This window comes from Anopheles gambiae, chromosome 2 (assembly GCF_943734735.2).
Source record: "Anopheles gambiae chromosome 2, idAnoGambNW_F1_1, whole genome shotgun sequence".
Taxonomy (NCBI): domain Eukaryota; kingdom Metazoa; phylum Arthropoda; class Insecta; order Diptera; family Culicidae; genus Anopheles; species Anopheles gambiae.
In genome coordinates this window covers 28834410-28855934 of record NC_064601.1, presented here as the reverse complement: position 1 = coordinate 28855934, position 21525 = coordinate 28834410, and the positions used below count along the sequence as shown (strand labels likewise).

At 43.6% G+C, this 21525-nt stretch overlaps 1 protein-coding gene across 36 annotated transcripts in view; it reads left to right on the top strand.

Annotated features, from left to right (window-relative positions):
* The window catches only part of LOC1273071 (RNA-binding protein Pasilla), a 75821-nt gene extending 58740 nt beyond the window's left edge, over positions 1-17081 (top strand). For 31 of the 36 annotated variants that reach the window (XM_061642123.1, XM_061642122.1, XM_061642114.1 and 28 more), the window contains 4 exons: positions 4342-4530; positions 5737-6377; positions 7505-8015; positions 12045-17081. In XM_061642123.1, coding sequence (XP_061498107.1) covers positions 4342-4530; positions 5737-6377; positions 7505-8015; positions 12045-12304 — 1601 coding nt within the window. In that variant the 3' untranslated portion in view covers positions 12305-17081. Of the gene's footprint in view, positions 1-4341; positions 4531-5736; positions 6378-7504; positions 8016-9653; positions 10808-12044 lie in introns of those variants that run through there. The other 5 variants (XM_061642136.1, XM_061642113.1, XM_061642137.1 and 2 more) reach the window with 2 other exon arrangements.
* Positions 17082-21525: the final 4444 nt, after the last annotated feature.

Genomic DNA, 21525 nt, shown 5'->3' with positions numbered 1-21525 from the left:
TCCTCCCAGTACCAGAAGCATCTCCAATGCTTACAAACGCATCCATCCCAATCCCAATCGGACGTTAGCTGCAAGGCTGCATTTGTACCTTCCACTGAAAAGCAAACGGCCAGCAGTCATCGTACGTACGTACACGTGACGGATAAGCTTTCGGCGGGTTTTTTTTCCATTCTGTTCCGCTGGCTTCTACCGGTGTTCCGAAAAGTGCAGCACCACCGTCTACGATAGCGTGGCAAACACAACTTTTGCCCAGTGACAATGTGCATTGGCCGTGCTCATGCCGAATCACGTTTTTTGTTGTTCCATGCAGTTTCCCCCTTCCCCTTCCCGAGCTCTCCACGCGTCAAACTAACGAACATTGACGCAATCAACGGTCGCGACCGTATCCACCGAGACCTTGGACTTGATTCGGGGAGGGCTACGGGTGTTTTTTTATTATTCAAATTTTATTAGCGTCGAGAAGGAGCTTTTTTTTACTTTTGCTTCATTCTTGCCCGCCTCGTAGCTCGGTTTTGGGGCCCTCTGTTTCGTGCTCGTTTTGGACTCGTTGACCGGTTTTGGGCGGCTGCCTTGGGCGGAATGTAGCGCCGGTTGTCGTTTCGGTCACGTCGCATCTTCATGCTGACGACGGCTGCAATATCAGAAAACAAACGCAATTAGTACCGGTCACAATCGCACGCGCGCGCGCGCCCGCGGTCTACCCATCTTACTGCCCATCTTCTTCTGATGCCCTTCTCGACCCGACCGACGGGCTGCTGGGTACTAAAAATAGTGTCGCAACAAGGTAGTGCTATAGAAGAATAAGAAATAAAAAACACCGCTCAAGCTCGCCCTTTACCCAAAACTGCTCTCTCTCTCTCTCTCTCTCCCTCTCTCTCTCTCTCTCTCTCTCTCTCTCTCTCTCTCTCGCTGCTCGTATTGCTCGTCCCCCGATTGCTGTCCCCATTACATATATGTAAATACGGAACGCGCTTGAAACAAACAGTTCGCTTTGTTCGTTTTCATTATCGAATCGAATCAAAGTCCGACACCAAGAAATATCTGGGGTTCGGATTGCGAAGGACTGCGAGAACAACGCTCGATTCTTTTTGACACTTGTTGCGGGAGCATCTGAAAATGTCGCACCATCGCTGATGGTGGTGGTTGAAACGTTAGATTTATTTTAAAAAAAAACGAACAAGATGTGCTTTTTGCTATATAAACCTTGCTTCTAACGATTGCTTGATTGTTTATACGATCAGTTGCACAAATTATACGTAACACAGCAATTAACACACAATTGCAATAATAATAAAAGTAAAAAAAAAAATATACCCCATCATCACATTGAAAGAGGAACTGTTTTCTTGTTGCCGTTGAGCAGCTTTAACTTAATTTACTTCAACCTTCAATTCAGCTGCGCCAACACCGACGGCCGTTCGATCGAACCTAGTCATCGGGTCGAGTTTCAAGACAGTAGGCTAGTAGGTTAGAACGGCTTGGGCCTGCTCGGTGGCTCTTGTCATCGTGCTGACCCTGACCGAGAAACCGGCCGCACGTCGATTGTCGCAACCTCGTCATCTAACTTCTCACATTGCCAGACAATCGCTTGAGAGAGAGAGAAAGAGAAGGGGTACATCAAAAGCAACTATCATTAGTTGGGTCTCGAGCACCAGCCGAGGTCTTAGATGTGTCACCCAACGAAACAGGAGGGTGTAATTTAGTGCTCTTTCCTTTTTCCGTCCTCTTCCTCCGATCGTATGCTTCACCGTACGCGTTCCATCAGGCTGGGCGATGTTGGTGCAAGCATTATGGTCATTACAATCATTACTAGATGGTGCTTAGCGATGGGGGCGGGTGCCGGTAGAGCCGAGTGCAGTGGATTGCTGTTGATGTATTTTCGTTATTCTCCATTACTTCATGATTAATGGTATCGTTATTCCATTCGCTTTGCCTTATTTATGCTGATTATATTGAATTTCCCGTCGGGTGCATGATGAGGCACGTGTAATAAATAGCGGCGTTTGGGAGAGAGGATCTAGCACTTAATGGATTTAGTATTGAAATTAGAAAATACCTGATAAATATAAAATATCATCATCCTGAATCTATAAAATAAATAGATACACTTGCATACATAGTTCGCTTTGAAGAACACGAAAGCAGAAATTGAATCTAAACTTTTCCCGACGAGATGCAAGCCAAACTTTCCGGACAGGGGATCTGTTTCATGTTCCGAAAACTTCATTATTATTCATTTAAAGCACCACTGCCCTACAACACAATGTGCGGGAAAAAGTTTCTCTCTTCATCCTAAACGTGCACAGTGCAGCGCACCCACCGTTTGTTCGCAAATGAAAAGCAAAAATCCGTAGAGAGTTCACAATGCTCCAACAAAACAGTTCGCTGCTTGAATCGCCCCGGAAGGAAGGATAATGTTAGTTTTCGTACGTGACATTAACAGTTTTCCGTGGGGTTGCTAGTGGAGCTCGGGTTTTCTTTTTTTGCTATCTGTCTCACCCGGAACCTGATTGTTTGAACCAGAGTGTGTTAGATAATGTTGCACGTGCTGGATACAGCTTATGTTCTACCGAGTTCTTCCTTCGCAACACAAACATACACACCGACAGACACATACGGACAGCGGCAAAAAGCAGGTCGTCCACTAGGGAAAAACACAATTAACTTTTATTGCCTCCTAGCCATGATGAGGACCTGCCTGCCCGCTAGTAGTGTGCTGTGAGCACACCGTGACTGGGATTTTGCAGTTTGGATAAAAATCCGAAACATGTGCTAGTGTGCCAAAACAGAATACAAGAACATCTACACACATAACATAGCGAAAAGGACCAAATGAAGCGTAAAAGCAGCAGTATCCAACAAAGCCCACTGTTCAGGAGTGGAAGAGAAAAGGCAGCTCTAACGCTAAAGCCTCCGCTCCATGTTCTCGCCCTGCATGCAGTGGAAGTGGAGCTGGAGTGGTGAATCATGGAGATTAAAGCAACTCGTTGATAGAGCACGATCTGCTACAGTGTTTTTTAAATGAACTAGAAGTTTGATGGTACTTGTTTTTCGTCCTCTGCCTCGGTCAGTGCGTTTGTAGCCAATGAAAATCTTTTCAAGTAATTTGGAGCAACTGCGAGTTTTATGCACTGGGGTAGTCAGAGCATTGTGCAGTTCTAGAATGTAGCACATTGTTTGTTCATTTTCAGTAAATTCACGAAAACCAATACTACCATCTTCCTTAAAGCTCCAGCACGATGCTAACTTAATGCTAACATCTTCCAAATCAATCACCGTGACGGCAATCAATCAATGAAAAATCTCGTATCTCTGCCGCTCTTCGCCATCCCTCTTTCCCACTAAACGAAAGTGAAAAGAGTCGCGAAAGTGAAACCGTGTAGCCCATGGTTCAAAACACACCCACCGACTGCTTCACCATCCGTCAACTGATTGTGCCATTGAGCGGTGGTGGGTAAGAGTTGTGCAGCGAAACCTTTTTGTGTACTTTTTTATCGTAGCGACTCCCCTTCTACGGAGTAGCATCGAGCAATTGGCAATTCCGCAATCTTTGCCAATACACGCACTCTTTGCTCACTTCTCCACCTTGCGGGATGGGTTTTTGTGGGGTGAGTGGGTTTTTATGTCTTAGACGGTTCTTCGACGCAAACCCACACCCACCCCATTGGCCCAGTAGGAATTGGCGAGATTTAAAACATGGGTCGGGCACTGTATGTGTGTGTTTTAGTTTGAAGTAATGTTTGGTTTGGCTTTTTTTGTCTGCTCCAAGCGTAATGTCAAACTACACTCCCGATGTGTGTGGTAGGGTTGGCTTACTAGCTTGCTGTAAGAGGACGGAACACGTACGACAGGTTTCTCCCCGTCTGTATATTATTTGCATATTCCGTTCTGTTTGCCCCTTTGGGGCTGAGGTCATCGGGGCGACCGTGACATTCGCAGAAGGAAGTAAAACGTATACAGCAATCGGGTCTATACCACCTACCATACGCAGGGGGGGGGGGGGCTTTGGACGCGAAAGGGGAAAGATCTGGCGTAAAAACATTCTTCGGAGCGCTCAACATTTTTTTACCAAAAAAGTGAAACAAACTTCAAAGAGTCTGTGGCATAATGTTTGCATCTTATTGTGCCTTGTGTTCGAACGTCATTACCTTGAGAATGGACAACGCTGAAGCTACCACAATGAAACAGAGCTCACTCAAACATACAGAAGTACAGCGAATGCGCGTCTCAACATCTTGATATCTTGACCAGTTGTGAACATTCCTTGCTTTGATGTACCCCTCACCTTACACTATTGCACACACCGTTAGTAATCTATATGTCATCTTGCTTTCTTTGCAGCTACGGGAACTACCACCGCCACCACTACCACAGCTACCAATGGCGGCGGAGACAACTATCACTTCAAGACGCTGGTACCGTCGGTCGCGGCCGGTGCCATCATCGGCAAGGGCGGCGAAACGATCGCCTCGCTACAGAAGGATGCCGGTGCCCGGGTGAAGATGTCCAAGGCGCACGACTTCTATCCCGGTATGTATTCCGATCGCATACAAACACACATGCCTTCTGCTGTCTGCCCTATTTTTCTATCTTTACCCTTCTCACACCCTCTCGCACCTTTTCTTTCTCTATGTTACCGACTGCTGCTTACTTTTTCCCGACCTTTTCGTGTTTTTTGTTCTCTTCTATGTCCGCGCTTTCATTCTTACTCCGTTGTTTTGCAATGCTGTCGTATTGGAAATACGATTGAATAACATGCTATGACGTCGTAAGGAAATGTTTCTGATAGATACATTCAGTTAATTAGTAGCTACCAAACAGTTTTTTTTTGTTTCCAGTTTTGTTGTACATTGAAGCGTGTAATAATATTTGTACTACCATGCCGAACCCATTGAACAGTGTATTTCAATGTTTGTTTTTCGCTCCATTTCATTCATTAAATCTATGTGTGTACTGTACTTACACTCTTTTGCGTTTCTGCGCGTCGCCGACACATTGCCACAACCGCATACGCACATCATTCAAGTTGAGCAAAGCCGCTACATTATCCTTCCTATCGCATTTGTCATTTGGCATTTTGGTGTTAATAGTAATGTGTTATTGATGTGTTTTTATTCAATTTACTTATCACGACCGCTGCAACCAATTCATGGAATATTGTTTTCAAATATATGTGAATACTTTATCACGCATCAACGCATCGTTAAGTTGCACAAGGAAAAAAAAACGACCCCTTCGCAAGAAACCTTTTTTCAGGACGTCGAAAAGTAAATGCGCTGAATGCTGAATGTGCGGCTCGTGAATGTGAAAATTTTGTAATAATTAGAGATAAATTGGTATTATTTGAAAACAACAGACGAAAGAAAAGTGTCACGTATTAGTGCATTTTGCTATGCTGTCATACTGTGTAACTAATGGTTTGATTCGTCATCATGCTCAACGATCATGTTCGACAGCAGGCACCAAACATTGAACGCGGTTGATAGGAACACTTCCACACCTTCACCAACTGTCCCCTCTACTCTACCCATTCTCACAATTCAGTACATTTAGCATTCCACACAGGATACGGAAAGGGCAAACCATTTTGTAAAAAGTACTTCTGTCATCATTCAGGCTCATCAACTTTTCTCTCTCTCTCTCTCTCTCTCTCTCTCTCTCTCTCTCTCTTTCTCCTTCTCTCTCTCTCTATTCTTTCTCTCTCATGTTGTACTCACTTTTCTTCATCTCCAAAAGGTACCACCGAGCGTATCTGTCTCATTAGCGGCACGGTCGAGGGCATCCTGGCCGTGCTCGATTTTATCACCGACAAGATACGCGAGAAGCCCGACATTACCAAAGCGCTCACCGAGGCGGACGCGAAGCAGGCCCAGGAGCGCGACAAGCAGGTCAAGATACTGGTGCCGAACACGACCGCGGGCATGATCATCGGTAAGGCCGGTGCGTACATCAAACAGATCAAGGAGGAGTCCGGCTCCTACGTGCAGATCTCGCAGAAGCCGAAAGACCTGACGCTGCAGGAGCGCTGCATCACGATCATCGGCGAGAAGGAGAACAACCGGATTGCATGCAAGATGATCCTGGCCAAGATCGTCGAAGATCCCTCATCCGGCACCTGCTTGAACGTATCATACGCAGACATCAACGGACCGGTGGCCAACTTCAACCCCACTGGTTCGCCATTCGCCGCCTCACAGAATCCCAATTTCAGCTCGAGCACCGCCTCACTCAACTCCGCCATCAGCGGGCCGCTGCCGAATGCGGCGGCCACCGGTTTGCTGGTCAACGGCACCGGGCTCAATCTGTCATTAAACCTAGGTGCACCATCACCACAGACTAATCCTACCGTTACCACACAATTGCTTGATCATATTAAGGTAGAATCAAACGTTTCATTCGTTTATCTCTTTCGTTTTTTTTGTGTATAGTCTTTTGTTTGTGTTTACTATTTCTGCGGCTCCTGTTTATAAACATCCTTTTGCGTTCATTCCTTCCCTCCCATCTCTCCCTCGGCGTCCCACTGTTACGTGTACCATTTTTTTTTTGCGCAGCTGCCATTCGTTTTCCATCCCTTCATTTTGTTCACGCGCCTCTCGAAGCGTTGTCCCTGTGCCCATGGGTGGCGAAGCATTTTTGCTGCTAAACTTGCATAGGGAGGGAAGTTTCCCTTTCCTGTGAATGTGTGTGCTCTTGTTCAGTTTTCATCTTCAGTTCACCTTTGTGTGCCACCACCAAACCTCTCTTCTGCTCTCTGTCTCTCTTTCTCACTCTCTTTTTATCCCTATCCCTATCTAACCAAACTTAATCACGTTGCTAGCAGCATCACTACGCATACGCATCGACAGGGACCAGTAGCGCTAAAATGGACGTGCTTAAATGTTTAAAAACAATGTATAGATGTACATGTGGCACTTGCTCTCCGCGCATCGGCAGATCGAGCACACGTTTTGAAGCACCTCATCAATCGTCACTGTAATCTCTTCTTGTCCTGGGCGAATCCATCAATTTCCTCTGTTTTCGTGTGCATTAACTTGCTCATTCTACGGCATCATGAAACATACCTCTGAATTCAACCATTTGCCTCAGTTTCGACAAGCACCACATGATAATCTTCATAGGATGTTGCGCCCTCGCACATCCTTCTAAACTTTCCAAGCTCACGGTATCTTCAAAGATCTTGGCTTCTTGCGTGCTGGCGAAGGAATCGGAACGCAGTATCCGGTTCCCTATAACCTTTGGCTGACGTACAGCTTTTGGTGCATCAAGCTGATCAAGCGTCAACGTGTGCACATACTTTCCCCTGTCCCACCTACCACCACAGCTTGTTTGTTTTGTGAATCCCTTCTCAGTGTTTTCCCACTTTTTTTTGTTTTTAATATGTACAACGCGTTTATAAATCCTGGAGCCGGAAGTTAATAGTCGCCACTAATGTGAAACATGTTTCCCCCTCTTCTCTTCTAACTCTCTATTTTGTTCTCTTCTTCGCCTTCTTCGATCATGACAGAGTGCCATGAGACAGTCCGGCTACTCGGACACGGCCACGGCTGAGGTGCATGCCGCGCTCGGTGTGCTGGCAAAGTATGGCGTCCTGGGCATCGGTGTCGGGCTGCAGAACGGTACGCACTCGACCACGCTCGGCTATCTGGGCATGCCGGAGATGCAACAGTCGTCGGCGGCGGCGGCGGCCGCTGCCTCGGCCGCCACCGGCGTGTACGGTGCCGTCGGTCAGCTCAACCTCGACTCGTACCTGCACGGGGCGGGCACGGCGACGCCTCGCACTACCGCCATCGATCGCTACGATCCGACCACGTTCGATCCGTTCCGGCATCCGGGCACGCAGGCGGCGACCCCGATCTCGATCAACAACAATGCGTTCGGGCTCGGCAACCCGAGCGCCCTGAACGCGGCCGCCCAAACGCTCGGCTCGCTCAGCAAGAGCCCGACCCCGGCCGAGATGACCACGAGCAAGGAGAAGAACGTCGAAATCCCGGAAGTGATCGTAGGTGCCATCCTCGGTAAGTTCCTCCGGCAACAAAGGCCCCAAGGGTGTGTGTGTGCATGTAGGAGAATGTGTGCGTGTGTGCAAGATGTGTGTGTGTGTGGTTTTTTTTCTTCTTAATTGTTTTTGCTCTGGGGTGGGACATCAAAATGGCCACGAACAGCCATGCGATTTAGGCGAAAGAAACCTTCCGTTTTTCGATTACCAGTACACGTACACGCACACAGACTACACCATTAACACATGGCCTACACGGTGTTTTATACTGCGTCGCCGTTAGCGTCGGTTCCATTCTCATGCATATACCATTATCATTTATCCATTGTTTATCAATATGTTTGGATTTATCACAACAACAACAAAAAACCCTGAAAGCATTTTTCCATTCCATTGCATCGCCACATACTTCACACTACTCGCACAAACCTAACCGATCATATTCATCACGTTTAATGCATCCAATGCTCCATCCTCCTAAAAAACACACTACCACATCCTGCTTGGCATCTGGTTCTCTTCTTTCACTCCCCTGATGTATTATACTTTTTTCGGTGACATCAATGCCGTTCTTTCGATCGTGTCCGCAACGATCTGTTTTACTGGCCGATCTAACGCTGCTGCACTCTGCTCTGTCTCATCATATACACACACACACACCAACTCTCTCTCTCTCTATCTTCATCATGCGCTCTCCACCAAACCATGTACGTCGCGGATTCTTCTGGAACCCAACCAACGTCATCGAATTCGTCACTTCGTTCATCTTCAATCAAAACAACAAATCAGTCAACAGCCATCACAGACTAACACCGAAAAAGCAACCTGCTGAAAAACAACCAAATGAGCTCAATTATGTTTTCTATCAACATGAAGATATCGTTGATAAATTAGCAGCGAACGGGATTGTGAGAATGTCTTCAATGAAACAACTTTCCACTCATGATTGCTATGCTTATGCTCAAAATCAAATTATTTTGTACAAATCTTGTACAATGGAATAAAGGTTTCCACACGCCTATGTTTGTGGTGAGCACTATTGTGTGCGCAAAACCTAAGTCTTGTTAAATCGTTCATGTAAATATGTCAAACATATACGTTCTTCCCTTGCAATTCAACGGTTGGAGATCAAGTATTGATTAGCTTTTTAAGATTTTTCAAATGTAAATATTTTGTACAAACTTTAAGTGATTGCAATTCCCGTGTCTCATTGCGTTCATCATGTTTCGCTCACCTTCGTACCACACTCATCTGTAACGTATAAATCGTTAATTGGAGGGCAAACAAGCGTTTGCTAACAAGTTTTGTTAGCAAAGCTTTTCTACCTCATCGATCGCTGGAAACAGTATCAATAGTTTTCATAAAGGAATTTCACATAACTTTACAAACTAGCCAAAAAGAAAACAAATAAAACAATCAAACAACAACTTAAGATATCATATTCAACGTCGCATCATGTATTGCTAAACAGCAAATAACAATAACAACTTCAAATCATCCGCAACCAAATGAACCAAAGAAGAAACGCGAAACACGCAGAAAAAAACAATCAAGTTCAAATGAGCACTCTGCTGCTCTCCATACAGCTTCTACCGTCACCGTCACAGCAATAAAAAGGACACCGATTTGACCCAAAATAAACGCTTTACTCTTCCAGGTAATCCCTACCTGCAATCGACATACACGCAGTTTCTGCAATGCGCATATCCCATGGGCTCGGTTGAAAACGTGATCGATCATCACTATTAAGCGACCTCGTTCCACCAAAGGAACCGAAGTGCAAGGACCTAGACCCTCACACACACACACACACACACCTACACATACAAACATTACATACTATATTTACCCACACAGGCCCAAAAAAGAAGTAGCAAGCGCAAGGTTTGAGAATGATGACTAGGCTCGCAAAATGGGCATATCTTACTCATCGAAACCAACACAAACATTTCCACTATTTCGTACGTTCCAAAGGAGTAAACGTAACAGCAACATGTGCCTTTTAGTTCACAGTTAGTACATGTGATATAGCAGACCAACGGTTTCCACTGAACTCTAGTTTGTTTTGTTGTAGGGGCAGCAAAGCGCCAAGCAAACGAATGGAATATCCTTTCCTTTTTCCTTTTAATTAACTTGCCATTGCTCGTAATTAGGAATAGATTTTTGTTTTGTTTTGTTTTAACATTTGCCATATTCATTCCCCTACTGGTCACTTCCATTCGGCAGGTACGCAGCGGTACCAGTAATGTAGGTGTAGAGCACCATTTTATTAGAGGCTAGTTTGTAGACATTTAGTTGCGTGCGGTTCTGTGTTATTGCTCCACTTGTTAAATTGCCCGAAAGAATAGCACTGCTAGCGCCTAAGAAGATTAGAAGCCCATCGTTGCCAACACAGTACAAAAGCATTGTAGGGTAGAACTGTTAAACACGGGGAAAAAATAGCTCACTTAAAGGACTCACTACGGACAAGACACCAGAACACCAGGACACGAACCCGCGAACGTCGTGATGCGCCGATTGGTGGTTTGATGAATGATCGGCATTAAAGCGCCCGGCATGATGGCGCATCAACATCACCACTACCACCACCACCTCCACTACTACTACTACTACTACTACTATCACCATCCTTCCTCAAGTCCGGCTGGGCTGTGGTGCTGTAACCCTTCGCCAGTGTGAAGCGCGCTGGAGACATGGCAAGAAGAGTGCGCGAGCGTGATTGTGCGCCACAGAACGTTGTGCGACGAACGATCGATCGGGACCGAATCTGGCCGCTTTTTACGCTCCCTACTCCCATCCCCTCGAGCCCAAGTATATACAACACACACTGTTTTAATTATTTTTATTCTTTTACTTCCTCTGTTGGTTTAACTTGTTGTACTTTGTTAAGTCATCTTCATTACCCATTCATCTCTCCCTCGCTCTCCCTTTTTCTTTGTATGGGTTGCTTAATCTACCGGTTATAAGTTTTCCATCTGTTTTCTATATGCTTTAGCATTCGTTTTTTTGCACGATCCATATGCTAAGTTTTTAAAAATTATGCAAACTAAAATCACAATAACTGGGTTTTAACTTAGATCAGGTGAAGCTAAGCAATTGGACCGATTGACTGGGACATCTGGCTTTACTGTGTCACTGTGTATTACGAAACCAATGTACCAATCGCTTCCATCGCCAACTAATACGCACGATCCGATACGCCACTCTCATTATTCGGGTTTTGGGGAACTCTCTGTATTTTGGTTGAAACTTTGCAACGGTTGAAAAAATTCGGTATTTTAAAAGCCTCATGTTGTTGGTTACTATACATACTCATTTGTACCTGGCCGTGTAACATGTCTGTAGTAGTGAACTTTGAAGGATTCATCTATCACAATTGTACATTTGCATCCTCATTGGGGTGGAGATGGTTTCGAATAGGAAATCATAGAAATGATATGGGTAGTATGGGATAGCCTGTTCCGAACATTGCCTACACCCAAATTCTTGTATCAACAAAATGGTGTTTATGTAGCCAAGAAGGTTTGGAGAATGCACCTCATCCGTCGAGACATTTTGATATATCACAACTCATCCTTGAACTGAGCTAGGGAAATTCAGTCCTAACATTTATCACCTTATTCATGACGGTTGACATACTTGCTTGAGTCACTGGGACTGGAAATGTGCAGTGCGTGATATAGCATGCGCCAGGTACTAAAGACGTGGCCTCATGTCACAGTGATTCGAGAAAGTTAGTTGGCAAGCGATAAACCCGAACTGTGTACAGTCGCATGTTCCGAGCCGTGATGTTGTTTACTGCCTTCTGTGTCCCTTTGTGCCACAAACTATCGTCTATCGCCACATTAACTAACTACATTACGCTGTACAGTGCAGCTGCAATGCTTACTAACCGGTGTTTTTTTTTTTTTTTGGGAGCATTTTATCGTTAAGCAACAAAACAAGCTTCCAATCCAACAATGGAACAGTAGCCAACACGAGAATCACATCACTGAACCGCACCGATACTAATCTCGCCTTTCGCTTTTCTCTTTTCCGCGGCGTGCAGGACCGGCCGGGCGCAGTTTGGTCGAAATTCAGCACATATCCGGCGCGAACATTCAGATCTCGAAGAAGGGCATCTTTGCGCCGGGCACGCGCAACCGGATCGTCACCATCACCGGCCAGCAGAACGCGATCAACGTGGCGCAGTACCTAATAGAGGAGCGCATCAGCCAGGAGGAGACGAAGCGGGCGTGCCAGACGGCGGCCAATGCGGCGGCCACCAACAAAACGTCGGCCGCGTCGGTCGCCACCGTAACGCAATAGGGGTGCCGGACGGCAACGGGAGCAGTAGTAGCTGCAGCCGCCGCCGCCGCCGTCACGCCCAGCCGCCTAGCCGCGTTCGCTAGTCCTCCGCCCAAGAGCCGCCTGCAGTCCGCGATTGACGAGTTTAAGGCAAACATTCATCTGTACGTAGCGCATCCTTCAATCTGAATCCCGTTTTGCGAGGGAGCGTTGGGAGCGTCCCACTGCGAGGGCGCCAGAACCCGTTGGGAGTATAGGAGAAGTGTGATAGAGGAAGAGGAGGACGTGGAAGAGAGCAAGAGAATGTGTGTGCGTGCGGTGCACGGGAGGCAGGAAGGAAACAAAAAAACAAAACAAATACAGCAAAGGAAGACATATTACAGTGTAGGGACATATTAGAAGCGAGTTTCGTTTAACGTTAGTGTAACCACTAATCCACTCTTCGAGCGAGCGAGAAGGGGAGAGATAGAGAGACGCGTCCGCTAAATTCAGTTTCAGAACGGGCGAAGAGTGAATGTCTGCGTGTGCGTGTGTGTGTTTCGTTTTTAGGGCAAAAAAAGTTGTTTCTCGTTGTACACGTACATCGTTTCATTCGTACACTTTGTTGTTAGATTTTAATTTTTGCGACTCCACCGCCCGCTCTACCACTTCACTTCGTTTCGTTTACGATGGGGCGGCTATGTTTGCTCCGCCGATTGAAGGCTGTGCGGGCAGCAAAGTAAACAAAAAGGATAATATATAGCGTTAATATTCAAATTGATTATGTGAGCGAAGGTAAAAGGGGAAAACAAATCACAGTAATAATCGTACAATGGGCGTAAAAAGAAGAAGAAGAAGAAGTAGCAGTTGGAAAAAAAACAAATTATCAAGAACAAGAGTAAACTTGAAATGATTTCGCGTTGTGATAGCGAACAGAGAAACGCCTCGGTCGTTTGAAGACGTAATTGGGGGTAGTAGTAGAAAGGCTGGGTAACAAAAACAAAGCGTTTAGGTAAATATGAAATGGGTGAAAACACCCCAAAAAAAACATACACATTCACACAATGCAAAACACACACACACACACACACACACATACACACACAATTTATTACAAACTACAGCTGTAGGAAATGTGAATGGTAAACTATTGTGTAATTGTTATTTTACTAGATAAATTTTGTTGCGCGCTAGAATGGACGCGGGATAAGCAAACGTCTAAAACAAAACCCCACACATACATACACACGAAATCGTACATGTATAAAGAAATTTTAACGAAGGAATGAGCTACAGACAGCAACAAAAAACACAATATGGAAAGTTAGAAAACAAAAGTTTCACCCTAATCCTGTGCAACTTTCCGTGTAGCGGATAAAACTAAACGAAAACAAAGCATAACATCACACACACAAACATAAACATCACACATCGGATTGCGATCACGGGATGGGATGGGCACGCAGGGCAAAAAGATCGATAAACACTTTAATGCATGTGTGGTAAAGGCGTGGCACGCCACAATGCAAGGCACCCGCCGTAGTAGTAAGAAGGACCATTTAATTAGTAGTTAAACATGTTACCCCTCTCCAAGTTATATATATATATTTTTTTTTTTGGTTTGCGTCGATCGGACAGGAAACCAATCTTCCTTCCCTTTCCGTTCAAGTTTCGCTCAAAGCGTACCAACCAGCTCGTGCGGGATGGGGGGGGGGGGGGGGGGGGGTAAGCCCTCCGAAAAGCGCTTCATTTGCATCACACTTTTCAAACGATTCTCTTGTTTGTTCGTTATGCGATCTCTGCTGCTGCTGATCGCCGCTTACGATGCCAGTCATACACGTTTTTGTTTTAAATAGAATGTAGGCCGTTAATTCAATACCAAAAAACACATACAAAAGCATCACCGATCGATCAAGCGCATCGAGACACATCATACAGTACGCGCATGGGTTGTTTCTGTTACTTTATTTGTTTTTTTGTTTTGTTACACGTTTATATTATTTCCCTAGTGTGCCCGATTCGAAGACACTGTTAAAGGCCCGCTGATACAGTGGGTCGTTTCCCCATTCGCTGAGTTTTAAGGAAATGTAAAGACTCCCACATCCCACATCATCAACACTTTCGCAACCCTTCGTCATACCGTAATTGCTTCACACTCGATTGTTTGCTCGATCGAGCATAGCCACCCGCAGTCATAAAACTCCCCCACCCAGAACAACCAGCTAGTGTCGACACTAGCTCCTAGTACAGCGGGTTTTGTTTGTAATTTGGTAGTTACTTTTATTAATCTATATCGTTCTTATTAATTCGTTCTAAAAACAGAGCAGCAGCGAACGCTATTAGAACGCTCCAAGGGAAGCGTCGGGACATGTGGAATATAGGGAATGGGAAAGGAAAGTTACAAGCGCGATGGTATCCGAACACGCATGCCGTGGTACGGATTGGTTTGAGCGTATCGATTGTTTTTTTTTTTTTGTTTAGTCGGGACATTATTCTAGTGACTTAGCAGTATAAGTTTAACAGTAGCATACGTGTTTTTTCCGTTGCTTTCATTCTTTATCTACCGCGTAGCACGCATACGCAACTTTGCCTAAATGTCGCAATCTACACGGAACACTTGTGTTTTTTTACGCAGGAGTCCATCATTTGGTCAAGGATAAAGCATCATTGATTCCTGTTACTTTACTTCACCCACAAACCCAGCGGTGATCCAGGCCTAAGAATTTATTTCTCACTTCCAACGGCTCGTGTACGATTTGCATGCTTTATAACCGTTACCGTAATGTTTAGTTAACGTAACTTAGAAAGATAGGAAAGGAAAGGGGCGTAGGAAAAGGGTATTGGTTCTTCCATGCAGCAAAGGGGGCAGGGGAGGGGGGGGGGAGGAGGGGGAGGGAGCGTTTAATCAAAACAAAAGTGAGGATCCGCACCGTTTTCCCAGCGCATGTAGGGCGCGCGCGTGTGTGCAATAGGTTTTACCCCTTTGTTTTATCGATGCAATCGTTCATATCTATCTTACATTTGTTTATATACGCTACTACAGATGTGTATTTCTTTTTCACAAACCATCACACAAATAAGCATGTTTTATCTCAATTTGTTTCCGCTTTGCTTGTGGCAGCAACTAGATGAAGCTTCACGAGCAAATGCTAGGCGTTTAGAAATAACCCGTGTGATGAAAGGGAAAGAATTATCTCTCTCTCTCTCTCGTAAGATCAACCTACAAAAAAGACGTACCATCACCAATTGGCACAGAAACAAGTGCTCTTTTGCCCGTACACAACGTAGGAAAACGCTCAAAGCAGGAGAAAGTAACGAGAAGGATAACAACAGAAAAAAGCAACAGAGAACAGTTTGCTATAAAGGAGACATCTGAAGAAGAGGAAAGTGTGAGAACAGATTTAAGACATGTCGAACTTTTATGTGCCACCTGTATCGAGATACACACGTTTACGGTGTGTTTGTAAGTCTGAGTGCTTGGGGCCATCTTCCACTGAATGTGCCGTCTTTTCTTTGGTAAATCAACTCAAAAGCCTTGCTCCATATCCTTACTCGTGTGACCCAAATTTGCCTCTCCTGCGGTGTTTTTCCCTACCTTGTGTCTGGGTGGATCTCCTGTGCGTGTCAGGACGCCTGTTTCTGTTGCATCTGTAACATCTGTTTTGCACTATTTAAATTCGCAAACTGCTGATCACACATCCCTCCACCACGGTTTGTGCAACGAATGTATGGTATGGTATGGTGTCCTACATTTGGGCAACAACCCGTGCACTCTAGGGAAAGTGGGCACGGAACGAACGTTGAAAAGACACGGGTACCGAGAGGGAAATGTAGGGGCAAGGGGTTACATATACACACTTACACATCGTACACGTTAAGCTGTTATAGTGTTGTAAAATAATTATTAAACGCAAACATTGATACATTTCTTCATTCAGTTACCATGCCGCTTGACAGTAAGAAGCTAATGATGCTCCTGGCGGGGGAGAAGGGTAGGCAAATTGTTAGTGTAGTGAATCCTTACCACGGGTTTACAGTTTTTTTGTTCTTCTTCTTCTTCTTCTTCTTCTTCTTATTGGGGTGGTAGTATTCGATACAGCTCCAGCACATCGACACATAAGATTTCTAGTTACAAAACCCCTTGTATGTAGTGGTCAAACAGTCAAACGCCTGTGATGCGTGGCACACATGGCACACATAAACGTAAACGTAATATTACAACTGCATACAACCTTCCCCACAGTCTCCCACACCTTTCCTACCCCATTATATGTGCATGCATACACTCGTAACCCATCTACTACTATCTACTACTGTGTTATGTTTTATTCAAAGTTTATCTATATTTATAGTGCAAATGAAAGCGGCAAACACGATGGGTTTTAGGGCCCTATCGATTAACCATTACACAAAACAAAACAGGAAGACCCTAAAACAAATAAGCGGGAAGGTAAAAGTAAGCGAAAGTTTAAAAAGAAACAGACAGGAAAAAAACAGCGTGGCAAGATAACAAAAACTAGAAAATAAAGATAGAAAGGAAGGCAGGTCGCGGGCGGAAGTAGAAGATTAATAAATTGAAATGGATTGAATGAACAGTAAAGCGCTGTTTTGGTGTTTGCAAAACGTGACGCGTGGACTGTATAACATCAAACAGCACGCCAACAAAAGCTGAGTGAAGAGAACCAAGTAAGCGAGGAAACAACCCAAAACAAAACAAAAAAGAGGGAAAGGAAATGAAAAGGGAGTCACTCCCACAATGGTAGATGGTTTTAAGAATGAAATTAAGCGAAAATACACAGAACATTACGAGACAAATTAATCACAATGGAGTGGTGTTAGTTGCGTGGTTTGGTGCGATATGTTCATGGTATAGTATTCGGTTTCTTTGTTCGTCGTTGTTATGTTTTGTTGTGTTGTTGTTCCTTCATGTTGTATTTTTTTGGGTCGTTTTCGTTCATTTAATACTCTTTTTATATTCTTTTTATGGTTCCCTTGCGTATTTTTAAGGTACGTTTTATTTTCTATTTTTTACTGTTATTTAAAATCATATGTTTACTATTAATTTAAGTTTTCTTTATGTTTTTAGTATGTATCCGCAATTATAGCACCACCCGCCCGGACGTGAATGAGTCGTCGGAGGGAGTGAAGATTTAAGTTTGCAATCGATAGTACAACACGCTGGTAGAGCCGAACGATATGCAACCTATTTGCTGTCGGTGTTATCGACCGAAAGCAAAAGTTAAAAATTAAAGTAAAACGAAACAAACAAACAAAAAACCGGTTGACAAATGCCAGCAAACAAACGAGCAATGGTTAGAAAGCCGCATTATGTGTAACGTTGTGATGGTAGATAATTCTATTGCTGTTACTTGTTGAATGGATAGAATAAATACACACTCACACATACACAACAGAGTACACACACACACAACAATTGCTGGTTAACGAGAAAGCTGGCATAGAGGAGAAAAAAAAAACAAAATGTTACGTGCTATAGGGGCTATACCTTTCTTACGGTTTTGATAACTTGTGTTGTTAATTCATCTGGTTTATAAAGTCCTTTTGTGTTTCAGTTTCATTAGGATAATTGTGGTAGAATGATAGAAAAAAAAACCAATCGAGGGTCACCGCAAAATTAAGTACCTATGAAGCGAATCAATGAAACCGCTTCATTCATCACGAAGAAAAAGAAGAAGGAAGAAAAACAAACGATACCATATACTCATGTTAATTCTCTCTCTCTTTCTCTCTATTCAGCAGCAGACAGAATGCACAGTTTTCAAATTACGTATAGAGTGTCACAGTTTAGTCACAAATACAGTGCGCCCGTACGACGTGGTGCAACTAGCCATTTAGAAGCAAGTCTAACGCTACTCTACGAATTTTATCCCACACACCATAACCATAAAGTCTCCGCATTGTGTTATGGTGTGTTAAAACGCACCCTAGAAGGTGCCCCCCAACAAGCAAAACACTCCACTGTGCAAGAAAAGCAACGAGGTAAAGCTCCCCTTTACCTTTACTGCAAGCGTACGATTTACAAAGCGAAGCGAAGCGGCTACAAGTGTTGTGAAACAAAAGTATTTAAGTCATCAAGTATAAAGGAAAGCGGTGCAGAAAATTGAGAAAACGAAGAAAAAACAAAAGAAGCCTCCAAGATGAAGCAGAAGAGCACGATGAACGAATCAAATTACATTATACATACATACGCAGAGAAGAGAAACAGAGAGATAACAGAAAAACAAAACAAAAAAAAGAACAACAACAAACATGTTAAGAAAGTGTTAAACCCAAACAAATAAGCATACATTAATCGAATTACAGACACACATAGACACACATACACATCTATATACAAATGCGTGCGCGTCCGTTACAGTAGTGAATATGTAAGGTATGAAAGTTTATAGACAGATATTTTTCTAAAAACGCAACTGAAACTTAAGAATAAAATTAAGAGTATTTCAATAGGCTCTGTGTGCGTGTGTGTGTGTGTGTGTGTATGTGTGTGCGTGTGTGTGCGTGTGTGTATGTGGGTTACTGGTACAAGTACGGGCAGTCACAGAAACTGTTGCTGTTAGTGTAAATCGCGTTGCTGACGGGAGAATGAGAAGGACAAGAAGAAGGGCGGAGTGTTCACTCTAGCAACACCGTTTGTATTGCAATCTTTCTAAAACATTCTCTCTTTCTACTATCGAACCGCTCCGCATAAGAAAAAGAAGCCCCCGTTTCAACAGGACCCCCACTCCTTTCCCGCACCCGAAAAGTTTTCCCCGTAGTGAAAATGATATTTGTAGACTGATGAGATATTTAATCAAGACAAGTGGTAAAGGAATGAAGAGCAAATCCATCATCAACACTGCGAGTGAATGAGTGTGCAAAGCGTGTAAGAAAAGTAGTGAAACAAGGCGAAACAATGTGGAGCCCTTTTCTTCCCCCATCAAACGAGAGATGTCAATGCGTGCACAGAAGACGAACCCCGTGGTTTTTATTTTTGAATTTTTCATCCAGCTATCTCATCCAAAGTGGCACTTTTTTTGCGCAGCGATAGGGGAAAAAACAAACACACTCTGTAACACATGCATACTGTAAATTTTCCATCCTTTTTCTTACTCTTCTTGCACTACTACAACTACTAACTACACCGTTGGTGGAAATGAGAAGAAAAGCAAAACATTCTCTCTTTCACTATACTAAACACAGTTACACACACGTTTATTGCCGATATATCTCCTTCAATATACCAATAGCCTACAGTATACTGTATTACTAAGAAGAGCGTACACTTGGCAGCAATACACCTCTACCATTGTCCGTACCGTACCGTGTACCGAAGCACCGACTTTTCCACTTCCCTCACTGTGGTTCACATTGCCGTACCACATTTTCACACAACATGTTTACATAGTCAGTTACTACTTATAGTTATTGTACGCCTTGTTTAAACTATTACTAAATAGAATTCGTTTAAGCTTTAAAAGGGTACTAGAACAGCTACTCATTAAGGAAGGAATTGAATGATCGTTGCATTTGAACCATTTTCGCGTTGTTTTGTTTTCACTCCCAGTTACTTGTTTTTAGACAATTACCAGTGTTAAAATCACTAGTTCCTTAAACAAACCCCCTTTTAACTACTGCCAAGTAGCAGAGCAGGGGAGAGAAGTGGTGGTGATCGCAGAAACCATTTCAAATAATTCAAACCTTAAGACAACCCCTCCCATTGTTCGATATGATATAGGGCAGAGCAAAAAAAAAAATCATTCATAATAGAACAAGAAAAAAAAAACGATACAGATGCAGGAAGGAAACACGTATAGGAAAATTAACCCTACTACTACCATAATCCAATGATAGACAATATTTTCTGCAAAACCTTTCAAAGCACATCCTTCTTCGTCCTCTACCAAAACTTAAGCAGAGAAGGTGGAGGCAGAAAAAAACACTCGTTTGTAAGATAGAGCATTATATATACATATATGAAACCGCGAATCGCCCTCGTGAATTCCAACACCTCCTGTAGTAACCTTTTAACACCACTTGTCACCCTCATATGATCACGATCCTCATGATCCTCAAACACATTGTCAAGTTCTATGGACGCTAGTGTTAGCGCGCACAGTTACGAACCGTTTTTCTCACGTTTCTATTTCTATGCTGTTCGAAACAAATACATACATACATACGCCCAAGCATAAGTAAAACAAATAAAACAAAACAAATCAACCGGAGAACAGGTTAGTAAAATCAAAGCAAAGAAAAGGCAGCGCAAGGCGCGATACGTGTTATGTTTGGCGTGATCACTTCCACACGTTCTCGTCGTCAGCTAGTGTAATACCGTTTATTCCTTACTTATATATCTGTTTTAGTAAACCAAACAAACCTAGACAAACAAAAGAAAGAAAACAAAGTAACAAATTATTAAGAACGATTAAAGGCAGAGCACAACGCGAGATAGTTGTGCTACTAGTGGTCGGTGTGTTTCAATCGCGTTCTCAAAACCGTCTTAACGTCGCGTCGCGGTATAGTATCACACCTACATGCGATTACCGTTTGCTCCGTTTGCTTACACCGCCGTCAAGGGGGTTACGGAAGAAGGCAAAGAAGGCAAAGATGTGTTGGGTTGTTTAGATTTGATTTCTATATTCGGAAACGAAGCAGTACAATTACATGTTCTGCAAGTTTGTAGAGCATACAAATTAATGAAAGTATAATTGAAGGAAGGAAAAAGAAGAGAAAAAACAGCAACAAAAACAGAATGTGACACAATGTAGAATAGGATGAAATAATGTGTTGAAACAATGTTAAAGCAGAAGCAAAGCTGCAAGATCGGAATGAAGAATAAATTCTAGTGCGCAAAAAAAACATTAGTAAATGAAAACAAAGCAAACAAACAAACAAACAAACAAACAAACAAACAAACAAACAAACAAACAAACAAACAAACAAACAAACAAACATAACAATACACACACACACAAACACACGTACACATATATAGGACAAACTTCAAGTAAATAGATAGTGTCAAGAGAATTGTTTGTAGACCGGAGAAAGGCAGGTGCAAAAGAGTGAAAACCAAATAGTACTATAAAGGTAAAATAAAAAGAAATTAATAAATTAACAAATCAAATCAAAGGTGGGTGTAGAGCGGAAAGCGATGACAGGACCGAAGCAAATACACGGGTAACGTCCACATTCCCGGCCCCGAAGTCGAAGACGCAAGCTTTACCTCGTTGTTGCACACTTTACCACTTTTTCCCCCG